This window comes from Tachypleus tridentatus, chromosome 11 (assembly GCF_004210375.1).
Source record: "Tachypleus tridentatus isolate NWPU-2018 chromosome 11, ASM421037v1, whole genome shotgun sequence".
In the NCBI taxonomy this organism is placed as follows: Eukaryota; Metazoa; Arthropoda; class Merostomata; order Xiphosura; family Limulidae; genus Tachypleus; species Tachypleus tridentatus.
The window spans coordinates 65030062-65054951 of record NC_134835.1 but is presented as its reverse complement, the minus strand read 5'-3'; the positions used below and the strand labels follow the sequence as shown (position 1 = coordinate 65054951).

Sequence of the window (24890 nt, the reverse complement as noted above, 5' to 3'; positions counted from 1 at the left end):
TAAATGTAAAAATTAACAGTTCTGAAATAAATATCAGTATGCCAAATTTAATACAGGAAAAAGGCAGACATTTTCCTAATTTCTGGTATGAATCCTAACATTGAATTGCATAATGTTATATTTCTCAAACACACATATCTACATACAGTTACTATAACTACCATTACTTGACCAATCATTTTCAAAGCTTAACCTGACACTATGTATTTTCACTATTTCCTGTGAAAAAGAAAAAGTGGTTAGGACTAGGATGGTATTTGGGGATTGGAGACTCATTTATTCATTTTATATTGAAAGAAGCCTGTTTACCTGCTGGGTAATAGTTAAAGATTTAGTTTGCTTAAGTCAACTGCAGCTCTTTTAATTTATTACAATACCATATTCTTGCAATGCAAACTTACTGTATGTAGCTATAACAATATTGCTTGTAACATCAAATTCATGTACACAAAGAATTTGCTTTTTTTTTTATTACATAAAATATAAAACTTAATTATTGTTTTATCAAAATACTCTTAAGCAATTTGGGACTGGTTATTTCATCTTTATGGATTACTTATATGAAGTGAAAGGGTTTTCAGCCAAGTATAAACTTGTAGTTATGATGACATCCTGAGTAAATCATTCAAATTAGTACTGTTGAAGGTTTGAACTTTCATTCAGTGACATATTCTAAACCTTTGAAGGTCAAAATTTACCATTTTTTTTTACAGACATGAAAGAAGCTTATGCTGTCATTGCACTTTGAAACTAAAACAGTGAGGAAAATATGGCATGTGAAGTGTTGGGTGTTTTTACTTAGTCTGTATTTGTCCAGATTTCAATTTACTGTTGTATATAACAAAGCCAATCACAGCCTATCTAACCTTGACGAAGAAAGTAGCTCTTTCTCTCTCTCTCTCTGTGTATATATATATATAAATTGTATGTTTCTGTCCACTAACTTAGGTTGGTGGCTTACAATCTATATATAAGTTTTGAGATAGCTTGATTGGATAATGAAAAAAACTTTATTATAAATGTACAATGTTTTGACAAGATTTTGTAAATTGAAAGGGCAAAATTCCCATCAGGTTTTTCACAGAAACTAATTTTTGGCATTTAATTTAGTTTTTGTTTTCATGTAATGATCATTTTGGTAATACTATACATCATTGCTTAATCACAAAACTATCAAGATATTGTTATCAGGTCAGCAGTGTTGTTTACATTGAAAAATTAATGTATATGTCAATCTGTTTTATTTTTAATAATTTCTGTAGAATGAAAGCAAACGGTTTAATTCAGAAACTTCTTTTTAAGTTAGTGTGGGATAATTTCCAATTAATCAGTCATTCAAACAACTACATCACTATTCAAGAAAAATGTAATAACTTAGCTAAGGATGTAGAATAGCTGAAGGGACTGGTGTTGCCTAGTGTTTGTCAAAATTATTAATGGTTATGTAAAAGTGGAGTTCTTGCACCTTGAAATAGTACTGTTCGTAGCGTAAGTGATTTGTTATGGTAAAAGATTCCTGGGCAGGAATTCACCTATGGCTCAGCTGTCAGTGCTCTGATTACACTCGTTGTTGTAAATTAACCAACTGAGTTCCTAAGTTGTCTTGAACCACCAGATATGTCATGTCACATTCTGAAATCAAAGGTTGGTTCACTAATAATATTGTTGATAAATCTTCATCCTCCAAAATTATGTAATGTCACAAGTTTAGTTTTTAAGACTTTACTACCACATGTTATTGAAGCAACAACTACAACTGGTCATGCCAAAGGTGAAGATGTCTTAATTCTAAGAATTCCTTTGCTACCAAGCGATTACCTTTTTGAATTTAGAATACTCCAATTCCTCATTACAATTTGTTTTTCAATCACTTGATAAGGTACAAGGTTAAAGGTTGTTGTTAAAGTAGCCTTGCTTGTCACATGATCAATTCTATGTCGGTGTTTAAGGGTTGGACCTTATTGAAACCTGATTATATTGTCAGTAGGAACAACAGCCAGTATTGTATATCAAGAAGTTTCATTTAGATTATGTAATTTTTGTTTTCAAAATCAAAAATTTAAATAAAAAATAAAATATTATGAAAATTGAATTTTTTAAATGCTCTAAAAAGTAACTTCACTGTGTTTTTGAATACCTATACCAAGTAATTTGGACACTTGTGCAGGGAATGGGTAATTGAGGTAATAATTATATAAGAATAATGATGAAACCAGATAATAAATTTGTGACTATTTACTGTTGAGTATTCCATATGTTACACCAACTACTTTAGGTTGCTTTTCAATTTGTGACATACATGTGTTGATATGAGTGCCACTCTGAGATTTGCCAGAATAGCATTTTGTGATTCTTTTGCTATTGTTGGCAACATTTTTGTTTACAGTATTTGATGCCAGTAAGATTTGAACACTGATGTTTCATTCATCAACATATTATTTGTCTAATGTACAGGTGAAGTCACAGGTAGTTAATTTCATTTGCTTAAATGTGTCTTATAAATGTCATTCTAACAGGTAATAAAGTAATTAATTTGACCTCTGGTTTTGAAAACTGGGAATAGAATTCTAAAGTTGTTGATTTGTTTGGCTCCAACTTTTATGAGCCACAACATTCCCTTATATTATCATACTTAAATATTCCCTTTGGTATGAGTTTAAAAGTTGTAGAGTAGTTGTAGTCATATATTTCAAATATATATATTTTTACAGTAATGACTATGGTATAAAATAAGTTTTCTTTATTCTGTTCTCCGGGTGTTTTCCTTTGTCTAGGCTTTGTGTGTGTAGTGGGTTATACTTAAGGAATTGGTACTGCTACTTCTACTTAATCCATAAATATATAACTGTTTTTATAGAAATAAAAATTTTTCATGGCATGTCCCATTTGAAGATTATGTAGCTATTTCTTTGTTAGCATAGAACCTTTGTGTAGCTTTGTGCAAAATTCATGCATTTATTTCTTTGTTAACTTCATTTTGTTTTTCTGTTGCATTTTTCTTGGGATACGATGGATGTTTCAGTGAAAATGTAACCTCTTGGTATTGAACTTCTTAATACAGTTGTATGCCTTACACTCAGCCATGTCTCTTAGCAAGTTTTTGGCTGTGGACTAACAGGGCCTTTGTAGGAAAAAGACCTTAGATAGAAGCAGCTCAAATCTGTGGACAGTGGCATTCATATGAAATCAATGAATCTATAGACTTTTGTGAAATTTTGAATAATGTATGGGATTTTTTTCTTTGAAAATAGAAATGTTGTAAAGCAGTATTAGAAGTATTTTTAAAATATTTGTTCTAGTTAGTATTTGATATGTTTTTTCTCTTTCTTTTTGTAAACAATAAACATGATGGTTTGTATTCACTCTGTATTTCTCTGCCTTTTAAACCTGTATCGATCAACTAGATTTTAACATAATGACAGTTAAAGGAATATTTTTGCTACATAGCTTAAACAGGGTTTGGTTTATTGTTTGAGTAGCCCTTGCTTGATAAAATGTTTAAAGTTTTGGAGATTCCCATGAATTAAAATTGATAAAAGTAGATGAATGAAACAACTTTAATACAAGGCTGAGGAGTTGTTATTAACTATTACTGGATACTTGTTGTTTCTGAGCATCAATAAAAGACTTATTCAAGTAATGGAATGAAAATGGTTAGATTTGATGATAATGAATTTATTTAAGAAAAATTACAATGAATGTGCTCAAAGTCTGATGAAATACAGGTAGATCAAAACAAATACTAATAACTCTACACACACTTACCTTAGTCACTGCACAATATTACTTACATCTTACTTTATAATTAGAGTAAAAAAAAAGTCTAATGTAAGATACACATTTTCTTTTTTAAATATAATTCATGTATGTGTTAAAAGATGGTGACAATGAGCTAAAATAAAAATAATTAATTAGAGAAGCTAAATGAAACAGTTACCAAGAAGAAGAGATGGTAAGCAGGTGAAGTCAGTTTATTTTTCTTTTGACAAGCAGGTGCATAAATAGCTGACTGAGGGGGTGAGAGTTGTTTGGCTAAATGGTATAGGCAATAAATCACTTGTACAATTTATAATGACCAGTTTTTTTTTGTAGAGTTGGTTTTAATGTAAGGAGAAATGACATTTCTGTGTTTTAATTTTCTCTTTACTGACAAAATGCTTGATACATAAAATTGTTTTATGTATAGGTTTTGATATATAGTAGTTTTTGCTTTATACGTTTGTGTCATAAGCCATTTTTACTGCAAGTATTAAACACATTTACAGGATTTTTCCACATATTTTTCAAATTTACACAGATATTTGCATATTTTTCTGTGATTTGGACAGCTTTTATGATACATAGTAAAATACATGAGCACATAAGTGTGTCCCATTAAGCCAATCATCTGCACATATCTTTATGTATGCTTCTATGTCACAGCAGAGAGAATGAAGGATAATGGTGGCCCCCATAATACACTGTTATGTAAAAGAAAATATGAATATTTAATTGAGAGAATTTAATAAACTATTTTAAATGTCTTTAGCATTTTAGCTTGCGTTTAAGAATTTTGATTATTGTTATGTCACCCTTGGAATTTCCCTATAAGCATATATACTTCTCACACAATTTGTCTAACTGTGCACAGGCAAACTATATTGAAGTTTTAAAGAATTACCTTTTAAATATACTCAGTTAAAAATGTTTATTTTATAGGTTATGAAAGTGTTACTGTGTATTACAGCTTCACTTTCCTTTATGTTAGGACTATTATCAGTTTAACCTTGCTTCTTAATCTGGCAGACGTCATATTTCATTACATGTGCAAATGACATTGAAAATTATATGTCTGGAAATTTATTTTACACAAAAATGATCCCATTAACAAGGTAAAAGTGTAAGAATGAAGCCCTTTAAAGTAGGTTCAAAATTTTATGAGAATAAACCTTTCACGTTAACTAAAATAAATGAAAAATACACGTATGATTTAATCATAAAATTTCTACACTTTGTTTCATACTCTCATAATAACAATATATTTAGTTTTGGTATTTTTGAGTATAGGAAAGAAAAACATAACTTTTTATTTTTTTTATATATTGTGCATGAAAAGTTGGTGAATTTTTACTAATGTACCTAAATTTTATTCACTTATAAATAAAGTATTCAATAATGGCCTGATTACTCTTAGTTGTAGCTAACCCTTCTGAAGACTAATAAAAAATAATAAGGCCGTTACTGTTACTTTATAAGTGAGTGCACCTGTATTTCTGTAACTTTGTAATTCATAGATTTTTGGGTTTTGAAGTTCCTCTGTAGTTTCAGTAGCACTTAGTCCACTTATTACCACATAAATAGGGGACAATAATCTTTGACAGATATTACAACTGCAGTTAGTTGTGCAGTGTTGGCATTTAGAGGTCATCAACATAAAAGTCAGTGTATGTGATAACATACTTTAAACTTTTCTGCACTTGTGACACCATCTTCATTTTATCATCACTAGTTTTAGCATTTGCATTGAGAAAGTAGCTGCCCTTGAAATATTAGTTATGAAATGTCAATAAAGTGAAGAAAGACCTAAAAAAGTAATAGGCTTCTCTTATAATTATAAGTTAGGGATGGTCAGTAGTCACTGCAATCTGGTCAGGGTATCTGGACTCTGATTCTCTTAACAGAGAGAAATTTCAAAAGGCCCATACAAAATGTGTATTCCAGCTTCTTCAAAGTATCAACATTCGTGGAGGGGATGACACATAGAGCTCATAACGTACTAAGCCTTCACATTGAATGCAATAAATCCATTATTAATACTAGCAGAAATGCTGCTGTATGAGTGGCTGTTTGTGCTAGTCATTACAGTTGTAGTATTTGTACGTCATTTTAAAAAATTTTTAGATGTGAATATTTTTTTTAAAAAATGTTCTGATTGTGTCTTTAGTCATACACAACCCATAACATCAAAATGATTCAACATATAGAGCTCAGAATTTACATACATTTTACTGATATAAATGTGTAGTATTTTTATACATAAATGTGGTAATGTTTATTCACAAAATATTTTTTTTCTAAGAAATTCAGTTTCTCAATACTTCATTTAAAAATTACATCAATAATGATATAATCAAACTGTCTTACAGTTCTGGTGAAAGTTGTGTTCTTGTTGTGAGGAAGGTTCTTTCATTTATTGCTGAATGTACCACAGTTATTTTTCTAATTTTATGGATTATAAAATTATAATCCTGTTTATGGATTTTTGCTTTGTAGAGCCTTTCAGTAGATGGTACAGGAGTTTAGATTACCTACATAAGTACTGACACATGCTACGTTCATATGATAAGACAGTTTAAATACTGTACTTTCAAGTTTTTGCTATCATGGAATGGTTTTAATTTAGAGTGATAGAGTCCCAAGTGCTGGAACTGTTTTACTTTAAGAAAATAAAGGTAGCAAATACATTAAAAGAACATTTAGTTAATATGAAAAAAAAAGCATAAATGATGAGAATAAGAAAACAAGGAATATACTAGTTTTAGCTTATGAAAAAATATGTGATAATTTAACACTATCTGGTTTATTTAATGTTAAATTTGCTGTAATTAAACAAAAGTAATTTTACACATAAAAATATATTTCTTAAAATCTAGAACATTTGTTAGTTGGCTTTGGATAATGAAATTAAAATGTTTTGTATATATATTTCACAGACAAAGAAAATGCAAGTCCTTTGGTTACAGAGGTAGATAGTGATGGTTATTTGACTGCTTCTAGGTAAGAGGAATATCTGATGAAAAATATTTGTCATCCATTATTTCTTTATGTTATTAAGCTGAAAACAGTTCTAAAACAGCTATAATAAATAAAATTAGATATTTTTATTTTACTGAAAAAGTTGTATTTGAGGAATTTGAAACATAATGAATAATTAATAAGTCTTGCATGGTGACTTTTTTTTATTATGCATTATGTATATTGTTTGTAATGACTAACATACTACATGTGAAGAGTATTAAAGATGACAACATCACAATGGCACTTAGTATATTCAAGTGCAGTTGGTGGAAACACTATAGAAAACCTTGCTGGATTTGCTTTTAAAAAACCTGAAACCTATGAATATGGGTTATATTTGCCTTCAGTTACACCTGATTTGAACCTATGTGACTGTTTTCCTTATTCTAAAATAACCAACTTAATATGCAAGAGCTTACTGAGGAAGTAACTTGAGAAATGCGTGGAATTTTCCAGAACACAGCTAAAAGGATTGTGCATGGTGATATGTAATATCACAGAAGGAAGCAGATAGTGAATATTATTCAAAATGAATTGAATCTCACAATGTGTACAAATTCAAAGTGTACAATGCATTAAATAATGATAGTAATGTAAACTGTATGGAAATACTATGAAGAAAACTTCTTACAGCTGTATGTTTTTCTGTATACTAAACTTAGGTTCATTGGTTAGTATTATTAAAGTTACTGACTGACTAAAGATGAATAGGGATTTAATCATTGATTTGATGATATATAGGCCTCAAACTATATAAAGGTCACTTTAAAAGAAAAGAAATATTAATGTACAATTTTTATAAATTCAAATACATTATGAAAAATTTTTATTTATTAAGAAGGAACCTACTGAGTTAGGTATTTGAAAAATGTCTCTTCAAAAAGTTTTGTCTCAGATTATTTTTTCCCATAATTAAAAAAATTTAGATTGTAAAGTAAACCTGTTGTTTATTAACTATTCTCAATCTTAAAATAACCATTGTATTTTTAAACTGTATATGAAATTCTGATTTAGAGTACTTTTCAGTGTAATTATGTAGCTATTTTTACAGTAGCTGTACTTTACCTTCTTTTGATAGTGATCCTAATTCAGCCATTCCTATATCTGAGGCACCCACTCCAGTAAACAAAATGGTATGTGTTTATACAAACACCTATATGTTAAAAGAAATAGGAAAAATGTATATTATTGAAGTAATATTTTGTCCTATTCTAATAATATAAAACTACAGCTTGTTTATAAGTTTAAATAAACTTAACATATTGATGACTTTCAGTAAGGCATAACAAATCCATTTATACATGTGACACACTTAAAATTCTAATGAAACTATTGGTGTTTTGTTCCCTATAATATTTCTTTCTCTAAGGATACAAGTTTTGTTGATTTGATATTCTAGAAGTACTAGCTTCATTTCTTCAACTACAATGGTTATTCTGTGTTTGAGTTTTTGGTATCAGTGATTTTATGGCCTCTGTAGTATATTTAATGGGTTCATTATATTAAAGCTGTAATAACAGAAATATAATAATAATTACATGATTTTTTTAAATTAGCATACAAAGGAATACAATTAACAATTTTTCTTGTGTGTCTATACAACAGTATTAATAATGTATTAGGCATAATAGTTTTATACAAATGTCTGGTGACAAATATATTAATAACACATCTGTTTTATTGAAACTTAGTTAATTTTTTCCACTTTTACATACACCAAAATTAGTGGTTTTAGATATTGAGGTAATAGAGAGAATATTTAAATACTTGTAATACACTGTTACTGAAGATTTTATAGTTCAGGATATTTGGAGTTTGCAGTAATTTAATTTAATTTTAATAGTATTACATTGTGATAGTAAAGATATCATTCCATATTTCCAAAATCTTTAACTGATACCAACACAGTATAAAAGCTCTTTCTATTGTTGATACTTGGCAAAATACATTTTACAGTTTCTGGCAAATTATGAAAAACTATGGAGAAAGACAGTTTTGTTCTAAAGGTATTTGTTACATAAACTTGTTTTAAGAAAAGTGTTTGCTGTAAACTGCAATCAGGGTTGGTGAGATGGTGTGTGTGACTTTGGAATGTTTGTAGTGGTACTTAACTGTTTGTAGGGATGTATGCCTTCTTGATATTGTAGTAGTATCAGTGAGTGAGTACAGCATAGAATCTATGTATAAAGTATGACTGGATTTGAACAGTTGCTTATTTACAGGAACTTTTATATTGTAATGTAATCAAGTTTGTGTTTGTTTTGAAATAAAGATGGATCCTGTTTTGTATTCTTAAACATAGGGTTAAACATCTACACACACACACACACACAAATTTATATATACCATTCTTATATTTCTCCAGTTTTTAATAAAATCTTATTTTCTAAAACTTTCAGTATTTGCAATTCAGTAACTGTTTCATTCCTCCCAGTTGTAGGAAACTTTTTTCCCAATAAAAATTTCATTGTACAACCTTTGTTTCTGTCTCTATCAGTGTGTCTAACAATGTTTTAAGTAGTACCAAATTATAATAATTTATTTTACCCTTATTACTCTTTTCAGTATCAGTTTGGATTCTTACAATGTAATTAACTATATACATTACATGACTTGTCATTTTACTCCTTTCATCATTTACATGCTAACTACACATTCATTTTATCGGTTAATCAAATAACAAAAATCCAGGAAGACTTTTTTAATAATAAATGTCATGCTACTATTATTAATTAACAACTACAGTTATATATATATATATATATATCCTTTATACTCTAGTTTTAAGTACGTGAGTATTTTGTGTTAACAATACTCACAAAAATACTGTAATACATGATAAAACAGCCAGTGTTGTAGTTCATATATTTAAATTTTATGAGAAGTGTTAAGGAAAACAAGAGTCTAGAAGCAATGCAGAAAGAGCACACATCTTTTATGTTCTACATTGTTTATATGGCTTAGGGTGACAATTGCACTATACACTTGTCACTGACAATCTTCTGTAGGCTGGACATTGCACAATCAATTTTGCTGTGTAAAGCTTTGTGTAAAATTTTTGCAATGCCTCACATGTATACAAAGATGTTGACTTATACCTATTTCTTGTTTTTACCATTCATATTTTCTGTATTTACTGGTCATACTTTGTTCTGTAATCTTCTATTATAAGAAAATAACTGGCATCCACATTTTGGACACCAGATCTTAGGTGTATTTGTCAGTTGTTCCCATTCATAAAACCATGCTATACCTATTGATTTTGCCTAATGCTTTAGATATTATACACATATTTCATTTTAGAATTCCCAACCATCATCAGTCTGTAAATAATTTATACCATCTTTGTCGTCTTTCGACATAATATTTCCAAGTCTTAACTCAGTTCTGTGACTTGAAGTCATTCAGCTTGACCACTTTGGTGACATCAAAGTATGAAAAAGGTCTACTCTCTCTGATTTCTTTTTTTCTCTCTAAACTTTGGGAGTCTAAAGTTTTAACATTTGAATAAATGCTATTTTATTGTGTGCCCAATAAATAGTACTATTGTATTGTACTATTTAGTAGTAGTATTTACATACTACTATTAAACATAGTATTAGGTTACCCAGAAGTAAATGTTGGAATTCTTACGATGACATTTAGAAGCTGAATATTGAGTAACTTATCATTGGTGTTTTTGCTCACAAGGTATCTTAATTATCTACTATTTCATCTCTACTCTGAGTAAGTTTTGCAATCCCCAAGGATGGAAGGATTTTCGTATGATTCTCCTCTATGACTTTAAACTTGGACGTAAAGCTACTGAAACTACACAGAGCATCAACCAGGCAATCGGTTGTGGATCTGTTACTGAGTGTGCAGTTCAACATTGGTTCCAAAAGTTTCAACATGGAGATGAAAGTTCTTGAAGACCACGAAGGATCATGGAAGGAAGCCATCCTTAGATGAAAACATATTAAGGGAAGCAGTTGAGACAGACCCTTGTACAACAGTATGTGAGCTGGCAGAAAAGCTAGGCACAAGCAAACCAAACACTACCAACCACCTGAGTGTGATTGCAAAGATGAAAAAATTGGATAAGTGGGTTCCCCATGAGCCTGACTAAAGATCGACAAAATTGGTGTTATGAGACTGTCCATGATGATACTTTAAAAATTAACTCAATTGGAAATATTGAGGTTCTGCCTCATCTACCTTACTCCCAAGATCTTTTTTTTAGAGATTTTCATTTTTTCAAGCACTTTGACATCTTTTTGAACAATAAACACTTTCCAAACCAGGTAGCTGCAGAAGAAGGTTTCAGAGAGTTCATTGACAATAGAAACTCTGATTTCTACAGCAGGGGCATAAACAGTATTGTCACACATTAGCAAAAGAGTGTTGAAGCAAATGGTGATTACTTTGAATAAAGCATGTTTTACAATACTGGTTTATACTTTTCTAAACTTCACAGTTCAGAAACAACACTTATTTCTGGACAACCTAATATTACTAACACTGTATTAGCTAATTTTCACGTATTTAATCTGTTCTTTTTTGCTGTAGCTATAAGGTGTTCCATATGATTTTGAATTTCTTGATAGTTAATCCAAATTGCTTAGAAGTAGGTGCTGAGTGTCTTCTAATATGCTTTTTAACCTCTTAATTTGCACATATCTCCCTAATTAACTTTGTCTTTTTTCTAAAACTAGAGGGTAAAGTTATTCCCTGCCCATGTGCTGAATCATTCATGGCTAATTTTAAGTATCCACTTCTTTTTATTTAACTATTTCAGTGTGCTAATAGATTTGATGCACAGTGGAGTTTGGTCATACTTCAGACAAAATTAATTCATTTTTAACACTGAATATCCATGTCCTTGGAGTTTGAGTTTTAGAGCAATTACTCTTTTTTCCCATAATTCTGCAATTCTATTTTTAATACTTTCATATATATCACATAGCTATAAGTTAGTATGTATGTAGAATAAATTATTGAATTAGGGTCACATACTCTAATGGGTCCCTCTGTACATTTTAAACATAACCTCTTCTGTTATTTCTAAATATCTGTGATAATTATTTGAAACAGCAATGTAGGGTTTCTCACGTTCTGTGGTTAAAGCTAAGGAATTATTTAATGCTCACAGTAAAGATACACTTCTGTTTAACTTGAACATTACATCTGTTGCCTTTAAAGGTATCTCTATAAACATTCTCAAGATGTCTGTTACTACAATTCTCTACTTTAGCCCATATATAATATTTGCATGTTTGATTGCCATGTGTGGATATCAAATTGTAAATGCAGGGGTAATCTTCATTAAGTTTTGTCTAAAACTTTCCATAGTTTTCTAAGGAGGTGAGAGTATGAACTTGTCTTCATATCTGTTGCTACATGAAGGGTAATTGCAACTTGCAAAATTTTCACTGGTTGTAATTAGCTAAGTTGTCCAATTTTGCATGTGTAGTATGTAAACAAAATAATTAAGGTTTTTTTATGCATTTCGAAATAAAAAATTATCATACCATTACTACAGAATTCCACTGTATCAGTCTTACTAGCTAATCTCTATTTGGGGAAGTGTTTAGCCATAGAAATTATATTTGGACATCACAAATATCTAATTTGAACCAAAGCTGCATTCAACAAACTATGTGACCCACAAAAATCAATACTTAGGATGTTTTGTTTTAATATTTACTTTTAAATTAATTAGTTAGTTAATTTATAATACTAAAATTTGAATTATCTACACATTGATACTAAACTTATTGAAATAAATTCATAAAACAGTACTTCAATAATATTTTAAATGTAAGTCTGCAAATGTGTTGATAGTCTGTCTGACCACATACTTGTAGCAGTAGGATTAATAGTCTAAATTATCTCAGAAATGGTATGTTTTCTACAATTATCCATTTGTTACCTGATAAAATTTTCTTCCTCAACAAATACCATATCTTCCTTGCTCCTTACTAGAACAATCATTACCTTCTGTTCTGTTACAATCACTATTGTCAATATTAAAAAGGTCCTGGTACACCTGATATATGTCTATTACTAAATTGCATAATTAGTGTAATGATCCTTATATTACACCATATTATATACAAACACACACACATGTACACAGAAATAACTCACTTAGCCGAGTTCCTTCATATAGTCGTATTAACTTGAAGGTTTTAAGTAAATTTTTCTTTGTTTTATGTGAGTTGTCATTAATTACATGTATGTCACTCCTCAGAGTACACACAGGAGTCCAATTGAATGTCTTTTTCCAGATGTGGGCATTATCCAAGGTTGATTTTCCTTCAAACTGCATGACTTCAAGTTATAGTCATGGGCCACTCTATTGTACTCCATGGTCTTTGTTGTAGTCTGTACATCCACTGTATTGTCATCAACCTGTATATATATAGTTTGGGAATCCAAAACAATTTAACTATTACATTATGATTTTCCAGAATGGACACCAATTTAATAAAACTGTTGTATGTATTTGTATGATACGTTTCTTTATTGGTTTTAATATTCATCCATTTCATAACATGAATTTTGTGGTCTTTGATAGGTTGCTCATACCCTGGGTGAAATTTCAAGCAGTAATAATCAAATACAGAATAATAACACTAAGATTTCAAGTGAGCAAAAGGGTTTGCAATCTGGAAGATCATCTTCGAATAAGGTAAGTTGTGAAGTGTAATATTAAAATCACTGTTTCTAATAATTATTAGGATTGTTTGTAAAAGAACAATAAACATAATGTTAAAATAGCAGATCATAAGATGTAATCTAATTAGTGTTATTCAATATTTTAGAAATAAATTTTATTTATTATTTACTGATTGAAATATATTTGGAAGAACTTGATATTTGAAAGATCAGTATATTTTTATGACTTCGTTAACTTCATATGATATTTGTGCTTTTAAAACTGAAGTGATTCAACCTGTCATATACTTTTTTTATTCAGACACTACAAGCATGACTTATTACTATTGAAAGGTAGTATCTCATTTAATGCATGAAATGCTGAATGTGTGAGATATAAGAATGAAATAAAATGGTAATTTCAGTAAGCTGCAATAACACAAAAAGAATCTTAATGCATGGTACTTGCTTGTTGAATTACACCATATATCATCTAGTCATTCCACTGATTGGATGCATTGACAGCTTAGTTTACAAATTTTCTGCTGTGTATTTTGTTGAAAATCTTGCATTTTTATTTTATGAAACCTCTAATCCCTACATTGAAGCAAAGAATAAACAAGGATTCTTAATAAATTATTAAAAATGCTAAATAATCACTCAAATTTATTTGTATTTCCAAAACATGATCTCTCTCTGATCAGAAGCAAAAGGAACTTAGGAGTATTTATTAACTCTTGTGTGTGAGACTATGGATATGAGGAATCTCATGCCAACTTTATGCATATAGAACCTATAAAACTGATTTTTTTTAACTTTACAGTAAAATAGAAAGAGCCCTCTTTAAATGACTTTGATATGTACAGTCTTGTAGTTCATGAATAATTCAACTCTTAAAGGTTACTATTTCCTGCCTCAAGAATATTGGCCCCTTTGTGCTGGTGAATATGCTCTTCTTGTTGGATTTCTATGATTCATTTCCAATATAGAATACATAATAAAGAATGTCTAGGTCAGAAAACAGTTCTATGTTTTTTCAAGACTTTGTATCATAACTAGTCCTAACATCAACAGATGTCATCTCTATTTTTTGATACATGTCAACTGTTTGTTGGGTGATAAACTCTGATAAGGGAATGATAACTGTTGATAAAGAAGTATGCTTAATACTAACAGTATTGGGAGAGCACATTTTGAGAATTAAAAAGATATTTTCTGCTGTTAGGACCCTAGTTTTGGCTGTAAATCATTGCCTGAACTTACATAGCATTTTCAATCATCCTTTGGCATACACCCAAAGAAGTATACTTGCTGTTCTAGTAAATCTGCCTCAGGGTAGTGAAATCTCAGGATCTTTCTATTCTGTCATTCCCACAGTAAACATAGGTGTCCAAGATAAGTTCTGAATATTGTTTTTACAAACCATCTTTATAAATTGTGTGAAATGTGGTGTAATGTGTTATCAATCTGAAAAGGTTTGATCATTTCATAATTTTAGTATGACAAACCATTTGTTTTCCTTTAACATGTGGACAAAGCACAAACCATTTAAACATACTGATGTACAGTTTTTGTCAGCTAGCTTTGTTTAAATGTTCATATTTGAAATAACCTATTTTAAACATGAACTATGTTTCATATGGAGGTACCTTGAACAAATATTTTTTCTAATTCATCATATATATATTTCTATATACATAATTCACTGTATTAACTCTTTATTCTATTCTTATACTATTTTTTCTTGAGATCTTTCAAGGGTTACTGTTCAAGATTCTCAAAATTTTAGAGTTTTTATCAAGCACTGCTTTTCAGAGACTTTATTTGTGTGGAAAATATAAAGTTTAATCTCTTTGGTATGCTATAAATAGATCCAGCATGGTTTAGTGGTACTACTCACAAGTAAAAATTAGTTTAAGCTATTAAATCAACAACAAAAAAAAATCATTTTTTTTAATTGTTGTATCTACCCTTTAAGGATAAAGTTAATAATCACAATGAATGTAGTACTTGTATGTAGAGTATGTTTTTCATATATATATATATTTGTAGATATTTGATAAAATAAAGTATATGTATTGTTAGTACATGATATTAACATACTTATTTCTGCCTACAAAATATCAGTGTGATTTTAAAAGGGTTCATGCCTCATTAAGTCTAGCCTAAAATCAATTTTGTTGTTTCAGTGGAACTTTAGAGAGAGTAGACAACTTTAATAGATTGCAACTGATTATTGAATGAAAAGGTACAATGTTTTGGTTGCTGTACTGAGGTCTTGTTCAGGCCTCTATAGGTGTACTCCCAAATTAAGTAAAAAATGTGAAAGAACTTGCTGGAAATATAACGTTAAAGAAAATGTTTTAAAAATATCCCACCTAAAGTGAAGCATTTAGGTTGCTTCTTGGCTGTCAGAGATTCATGATGTTTAATTCTGAATTTTTTAGCAAGGAACCATATAGATCCTGAGAAGTCCTAGAAGTTTGTAAATTCAATTTTCACATCTAAAATAGTCCTCTAAAATTAATCTTTGTAAATTCAAATGCCTAAAGCAAAATATTTGTAGGAGACATTTTTAAGTATCAAAAAATAAGTGATTCTTGTTTTAGACCACTGTTCTAAATCCTGTCTTACAATCCATCGTCTTATTTTATTACCTTATTAGTAAAACTGTGTTACATTTCATATGGCAATTGAGTATTTTTGTAACCCTAAATGTATAATGAGTCATTTACTGTATGAACTGTAAGTGTTGTAATAATGACTGTATAAAAAATTGATGAAGTGTTGACCAAACATTTAATACTGACATGTTTAACTAAAACTAATATCTATATCACAGGCTGCATGAATAGTACTGCACTGGAATAAGTACTGACTGAATGTGTTTGCACTGTTTGTTTATTAATTTTACTCTTATAGAAAATGTTCAGTCATCTGCCATATCAGAAATTTTTATTTTTTTGAGGCAGGAGGTAAATGTAATTTAGGAAATAATCTTGTTCTTATTAATTTGAGCATGAATAAATATGATGTTCTTTATGCAAAGTTTCAGTGTTTGAGTAGTGGCTTTTTGGACTAAGGCATTTCATATGTTTGGAAGACACATGGTTCTTATTATATTACATTTTATCTAATAAAATAGTAATATTATAAAATAATGTTGAGAAAAAAAAGGGGGTTAGAATGAACCATTTTTCAGTAATAAATATATTGTTTGTGAAACAGCTTTAATAAATTTAACACATTGATTCTCAACCTTTTTGACTTGGGTCACAAATATAATTTCTACAACTCTGAAGGGCTATCAGTTTATCAACGTATAATGTGCTGCAGGAAACTTAAAGGAAATTTGTGAATAAAAAACAACTTGAGAGTTTTTCAGTTTCACCCACCACTCTTTTAATGCCGCTTCTGTAGCTGAAGCCAAGAATCAAACTTGTTGATGTCTGGCTGCAGTACAGTGGTCAACAGTATAATCTGGTCACTCATTTTTGTCCTCCAGAGGAGCAAAATTTCTGATTTTTTAAATCAGCTTCACTGTATAAAATATTTGCTCAAAGTGCCAAACATGACACTGTGTGAAAGATAGCAACCACCTGAGTTCTGTCACTGGAAGCAGTCACCAAAATGAAATCATATTTATCTGAATGGAAAGGGCTGGAAGTTTGGTAAATTGACCTTTAGGATGGTGTTGCACTTCAGATCTGTAATATCCACTTGCAGCTTCTCTGATAAGCTGATCTTGTTATGAGGAAGGAAAAATGGATGCATAGAGAAGACCATGTTGTTTTCTTCTGTTTCAAAGTTGCTGAATTAGGAATGGAAGTTGCACAACTGTTTTACTTGTCTGTGACAAATGCTTTGTCCACCAGTCTCCCTTAAGATATTGAAAATTATTAAACGTTTTTGAACTTAGCTGATCAAGAAACAGCTGGAGTCTTATTTTAAAGGAACTGACGTCATCACATATATTTGTGAAAAGTTTTTTGCTTCATCAAAGCTTCAGGAGCAATGCATATGAACTAAGAATACTGAGTTGTCTAGCCAGTCCACAAGACATGCATTTCCATAGGCAAATCATTGATTTTTGTCATAAACTGAAGCATACTATTCTTTAATTCATAGAAATGAGAAAAGTTTACTTTTAGATGACCATTTGACCTTACAGTGCAGCAACAGTGTATTATTTTCTTCTACATCAAGAAGAAACTGTTTGAATTCTTTTCTATTTAAAGTTCCTCACCTGAGTATTATTGATACATTTCAGCACTACATTCATCACAGACTTAGGAATAAAATTTTTCAACACATTGCCTCTTGATGGAGGATAAAATAGTACTTTAACAGTGGTTGTTCAAGAAACTCCACCAACAGAGAGAGACATTCAGTATTTAGTTCTGTTAATGCAGGTGTACCTTCTGTGGAGATGCTTTTCTCAGTTTAAGTTACTTCTTTCCATGTTCATCTTTATGGTGACAAACAACTCTGTCCCTTTTATAATGTTGTAGATTCATTCATGCCAAAGCAGCTCTTCAACCACCTGACAAGATTCACAGACAGATTGAATAAAAGTTTTTATCTGTGCTGTGTCAGAGATACTGTTAGAATCAACATCTAATTGAGATTCAAAGATGTATTTGCACTTTCTTCTGACTTTCACATTTTCGATTCCATCAATAATGTAATTATATGATAGATTGGTTATAAAGTATCAAGGTGTATATTGATCACAAATTTTCTACAAAAGAAAAAAAAATAACATCTGGAAAACTTCCCATTGTGTATCTAATTCAAACAGAAAAAAAGCAAAAAAATGATCATATTTTAAAGGAGTTGTTACATATCCTTTTTATGTAGTTGTATAAACTACTCATAGTATATCAGATGCTCACTGAGAAGAACACTCAGTTTGAGACATGAAAAAGCCATGTGATCATTGACATTCTCAGCAGGCTCTTCCATTTCTCATCCTTGTGTTATTTGGCTTGCTAGCTGTACAACATTCTGGCTGTTATTTGTATGGAAAGCTTCATGAGTTCCTCTTCAATTGCAAAAGTTTTCTTATTTTTTCTTGTCAACAATAGAACCAGCTCATAGGAAGCATACTTGTTGTAAATCAGAGCTGATTGGATACTTTACATGATCTGCCTGATTACTTCTGTTGTGCTATTCTAAATTGTGGTTTTTCAGCACAGAAACTCTAAAACCACAAACTAAACTGGCTGGTTTTCTATTAACTCCCACTGCAAACATTTTTTCCACTCTATTTAACTCATGTCAAGGTAAGTTGCAGTTGTTGCACTGTCTCTGACTTTCACATCTTCAATTCCATTGATGCTGTAATAATTTTTACATCTGTAAACTACTTGCAGTATATGAGACACTCAGACAAAGCACTATATTAAACTAGATTGACAATGAATTGAAGTGCATTGCTGCTAGGTACAGGTTCAACTAGAACAAACAGATTCATTGGTTACTCGTTTGTGCAGGTAGTTAATGTGTTTTACTGCATATTGTCACTTTAATTCTGTGACTGTATGCCAAATGTGTGTGTTGAAGGTGCCATTGGTTGTAAACCACTGCTATAACAGAATTACACACATTTTGAAGTTTACTTTTGAATATAATTTTGAAACTTTGTTTATTTCTGTTAATTAGTACTTTAAATTAATGGTTATACTTTTTCAAAGCCTTTGAAAATTTCTTGTTACATTCTGTTGTTTTTTACAATTTTTGTCATGCTCTTCTAAAATTTTAGTTGATTTCTAGTCAAGGATTTGGGTTTGGTTTCAATTCTCCATTTTTTCCCATTTTCTATCTTGGTTTATTTATTTTCTTTCTGTTTAAACCATGGTTAAGATGTTTTGAAAATTCTCTAAATTTCTCTATGGCTTCTTAGACATTACACTTTTTAGCAGTTGGTCATATACTTCAGTGAACAAATTTGTCCTAATATGTAGAATATGTTAAGCTGATATTGAAAAATTGTATAATGACTTACTGAGTAATACAGACCTTTTGATTTTAGGGAAATCTATAATTAGTTGAAAATGTGGGAACTGTATTTCTATTATAAGATCTGAATACCAAAACAGTAAAAAGAAAGTAGAAGGACTTGAATCATGAAAACATGACTTCTATATGTTGAATATATTCAGAATTTCAGTAGGTTCTCAGTTAAATATTCTTTACTGATGTTAGAAAATCCTACCACAAGAAACGTTTTGCAACTAAACATTTAAAAAAAATAAAACAACTTCATATTGCAGTAACTCTATCTTTTAAAGCATGTGAGAAAAAATTCTATTAGTTACAATTTCCTTTGTTTAGAATTCAACATTTTATTTTTTATATATCAACAGGTTTTACATAAGGGACACCTCAGTAGAGTTCACTCTTTGAAGAATGATTATACTGGATATAGTTCCAGTGGTAGTAGCACTAAGAATACCCCACAGTCAGGAAAGTCTCGTCTTTTTCCAGCTAACATTGTGACAGGTATTTCGTCTTTCATTAAATCCCGTGGTACACCTCAGAGTTTGACAATTAAGGAACGAGAACACCAAAAACGTTTAGAAATTCAAAAGAAACAACAAAAAGAAGAAGATATCCTTCGTAAGCGAGAACAAATTCTGAAACAGAAGATTGAAGAACAAAAGAGGTAATGTTTATGCATGTCTGTTTTACTTTTAGCCACTTCCACATATTTTTTGTAAACTTCTCATCACCAGCAAGTACTGAATATTATAACAATAAGTGAAGATTTAAGGATCTAAAATATTAAATGGGAAATTTATTATACAAATATTTTAAAAAATCACATCTGGAAAATTTACCATTGTATGCCTGATATAAACATAAAAAAAAGCAAAATATCAATGGCCTTTTAAAGGATTTTTTAAATGCTTTTTTTTCTGTAGTTGTATAAATACAACCAGGCATACAGCATCAGTAGTTCATGAAATATAAATGTACCACAACCTTTAGAAAAAAAAACTGCAGTAGGCACAACTAGTATTTTTGTATTCATTCTCAATATCTTTGCTTGAATGCTGTAGTAGCATATTTCCACTTGTACAGTTGACTTGTTGCAATTATGAAAATTCTCTTTATGCTATTACTAGTCAAGTGTGAATTTGTGATGATAACATTTAAACAGAAGTTATGTGCATTATTATAGCAGTAATCTTATTTTTTAAAGTTTAATGATATATATAAATTGTAATTATTTACAAAAGCTAATAAGTAATTTACAGTCTTTTAGGTAGTAAACAAAATGTTTATTTTTAATTTTATTATATTACAAATTTGGAAGATATACATATATTCTATTGACTTGCTGAAACATTTTTACTAAAGTGACATCTGTAATTTTGTATACATCTTCATTCTGTAGTGTCATTTTCAGATTTAAGATGTAGCAGGAAACAGAGGCTGAAACATTAGTTTTATAAGCAGAACAAATAACATGTAAAGCAAAAATTAGAGTAAATGTATGTACTTTTTGTTGTTAAAAATATGATTTATTAATTACAGAAGATTTTCTTCAGTTAACAATTGTTATAGGAAAAAAAAAACTGAAGAAAAAATTTAGCGTTCTTTTTTTTTTTAAGTTTTATTGACATTATTTTTGACCCCAGAAATACCAAGAATACAATTTTTTTTCACAATGAAATAAAGTTAGCAATAAATTTTCTGAATAACGTATGTTTAGGAAACGAGAAGAAAGAATGCAGCGAGTGATTGAAAACAAAAAGCAGCAAGAAAAGGAACAGGAAGACAAGATTCGTCTTCTTGAGCAACAACAAGCAGAACAGTTAGCTTTGAAAGAAAAAGAAAGGGAAGAACGTCGAAAAGAGGAAACAAAAAAGAAGCAAATGTGGTAAGTGCTATAGACTGAAATTTGTTTGCATAAATCTACAAGTAGCTGAAAATGCATGAACTGTGTTTCTTTTGTAAGATCTTAATACCAAAATAGTAAAACGAAAGTACTGGGGCATGAATCATAAAAGCTTTGTACAATAGAAATACATTTCACCCATTTTGATCTACTTGTATAATTTCCTAAAATATGAAGGTCTACTTAAGTCATAATGAAATTTTTCAATATCAGTTTAATGTATTCTACATCTTAGAACTAAATTTTTTTATTATGTCTTAATGTTATATTCAATATAACACAATGAACATCTATTTATCAAAATAGATTTGGTATGAAAATTTTGGTTTTTTTTTTTTTTTTTTTTTGAAATTTTGATTGATTATGCAAGTATTTCTCCATTCAGAAGTCCTTGAGGCTCAGTGTGTAAATATAAGATAACATATTTAAGTTACGGGTTTATACTAAATGAACACAGTTAAGATGTGTACTTTTACTTATTTAGTGAAAATTACAGACATGTTTAACCAGTAACATAATTTGTTAAATCATTTTAATGTTTCAAAATATTACAAAACAGAAACTAATAGTATCAGAAATGACAAATTCTTATGTATAATAAAAGACAAAATTAGGGCAAAACCAACCTACATTATGGGAAGGGTATTTTAATAAACAGCTCTCCACATGCATAAGGTATATGTAGTGTGAGTACACACACACACACGTATATAATAGAGAATTAACATCTTCATAAGCCTCACATGTGGAAAAAATATATTTGGAGTAATTGTGGGCCTCAATATTCATATTTAGGTTTTCTGTTTTTCTGTGTTTATTTTTTTTTTTAATAATTGTTTATTTGTAGTTGTTTTATACCTTTATTTAGGTATCTTAAAATTAGTGTTTTTTGGGCTTTAATTTTATATAGATACTTTAAAATTGGTGTTTTTGGAGATTTTTAACACTAATGAGTACACTAACATACTGTGTATTTCATGCATACTAATTTGTATTGTGGGAGTAATAATAGGTACAAAATTCTTTTTATGTTAAAACTTTGTAAGAGCAGCCAATATTTTATATGAAGTTCTAAAAACAAACCACACTAACAGATGCAATTTGGGAAAGTGGGGATGTTACTGTGAACTGAATAACCATTTCTGATGTTTATTTGAGAAGTTTTAATTGATTTTGCATCAGGGTGTTTTATCAGTGTTTGTTAGTTAAAATTAAAAATCAGATGCTCTACTCATATTTACAACTGCTGAACTGATGGAAAGGAAGTTCTTCATAATTATATAGAATTATATAACTCATAGATGTTTAAATAGAACTTGGGTAATTAAACCTGATATTGGTGTTTAGATCCTTATAATTGTTACATATTTATCTAAGTAATAAAATAAAAACTCTTGGTTACAAAGGAAAAGTTATATATACTTTCCATGATAAAAGAAAACATCACAGGAAACACATTTCTTGAGCCCACAGACTGACTGTTAATGTGCTTTGTTTTCTTTCTCATTCTTTTATGCATGTGAACAGAGGTTAAACTAGGTTGATTATTTCTGGGGCAACTCTGAGCTTTGCCAAAACTACATTCTGCAGTTTTTTTTTACTTTTGTTGGGAACAAAATTTGCATTTGGTTACTTTTTATTTTCCCCAACATTTGATGCCAGTAAAACTGAACACTGATGTTTCATTCACACCATAGTTACAGCATGGTGTCTGTTTACAGGTAGTTGATTTTGTCTGTTTACATGTGTTGCGTAAATGGTGATTCAATTGGAAATAAAATAATTAACATTGTGGAATATGTAACACAGATTATTGTATCAGATGGTGTAAAAACTAATCAATTATGTATCGTAATTTTGTCTGCATAAGTTTGATTACCACTTTACACAGGAAGTTACAATGTCAATGTATGTTTGGTTCTTGTATGGCTTTTCCCAAGTCAAACTGAGTTTAGGAAATTTTATCATAAACAACATTTGAATGTGAAAACAAAATAAATGTTTACTTAAATTAATCTCAGCTTCCATTCTATATATTCACATCTTCATAGCAAAGCATAGATTAAACTTTTCTTTTCCAGGCTGATAAAATACTTTTTAACTGTTTTTCTTTCTTACTCATTCCATTGCCAGCTTAGTCAGAAACTTGGTCCCTGAAATTTGAAGAACTTCATTTGTTGATCACCAACAACTTAATGTAGTATTTCACACACTTCAAATGCTAAGTTTTTGTAAATTTTTCAGACAGTTGACAGTTTCAGTGTCCAATGTTGGGACATAGCAAAGTAAAAACTATGTTTTATGACACTTGTATCAAAGCCCAAGCAATTAATTCTTCTACAACTGGATATGAAGTGTGTTTAAGAAAGAAATTATCAAACAAAAATATAGAAGTTAAGTGATTTACTCATTTTTGTTTTTAATTTTTACATAGATAACTTAATTGTTTAAAATCAAAATGTGGACTGTCTCAACCCATACCAGCTGTTTTTACATACATATTTTTCTCTACAAGTGGGTTTTCTCGTCATCATGAAAAATTAATAAAATTAATACAAATAGAAGCTATTTATGTATGGAGAGTCATATTATGCTATATATGTATGTTTTGTTCAAAATATTTGAGTAATTTCAAAGATAGGCTTTTTGAGTTGTATGAGGATAACATTAGTAGGGTAGAAAATCCACTATACATATACCTTGTGGATCAGAAACTCTGATATGTGAAAATCCTTATATTTTTAATAAACATGGATGTCTAATCCTGTTTCTTTAAAAAGTTGACTTGCAGTTAAGATTTAATGTTCAAAAACTTGGAGAATCATAATCAGTTAGGTTAAAAAGAAGATATTGAACATAGGGCATTAAGCCTATATGGAAAGGTTGAGACTAGGAAAGATGAGGTTGTGACAAACCATTTAGATTATCTTGTATTCAGTTTCAGAAATCTGTTCTTAACTTGGAACTTTGAAACAAAAACTGTAAAGAATAATGCAAAATTGGCTAATTTTTTAAATAAAGAATTTTCTTTTTATTGAAAAAAGAAATAATGGAGCATAGAAATCTGTTTTAACTACCATTATTGGTTGGGTGAAATCCACCCAGCATGTAACTACAAAAGTATCCATGACAGTAATTATACTGTGATTTTTGATAATATATGCATGTTTTCACCAACTTTTGCAAGTAAATATTTCAAGGCTTTTATACAAAAATACCAGGTTTGTGAATTAAGATTTTCTCATAATTTTTTCTTCAAGAATGTTGACCATGCAACATGTAGTGTAATTCCCTTTTTAAGATAAAAATACTTTAAAGCATCAGAAAATTTTCATATTTTAGATGTAAAATCTTTTTAATCTTCAAGTAATTGGCAATTATTTTTAAGAAAAACTTTATTTTGTCTGTTATTTTTACTGTCAAATTGTACGTATTCAGCAGATTTGACCAGTCTCGTAATTAGTGTAGAAAACTGGGAAATAAATTATGCTTGTTTTATTCTAGAATGAATACAGATTATATAAAACTCAATCACAAATGTTTAGTTTAAATGACATAAATCATAAAG

General features: G+C 29.7%; 1 protein-coding gene across 2 annotated transcripts in view; it reads left to right on the top strand.

Annotated features, from left to right (window-relative positions):
- The window catches only part of LOC143232332 (uncharacterized), an 80599-nt gene that overhangs the window by 42989 nt on the left and 12720 nt on the right, over positions 1-24890 (top strand). For both annotated transcript variants that reach the window (XM_076467616.1, XM_076467617.1), the window contains 5 exons: positions 6693-6756; positions 7856-7910; positions 13337-13450; positions 19785-20083; positions 21137-21304. In XM_076467616.1, coding sequence (XP_076323731.1) covers positions 6693-6756; positions 7856-7910; positions 13337-13450; positions 19785-20083; positions 21137-21304 — 700 coding nt within the window. The remainder of the gene's footprint in view (positions 1-6692; positions 6757-7855; positions 7911-13336; positions 13451-19784; positions 20084-21136; positions 21305-24890) is intronic.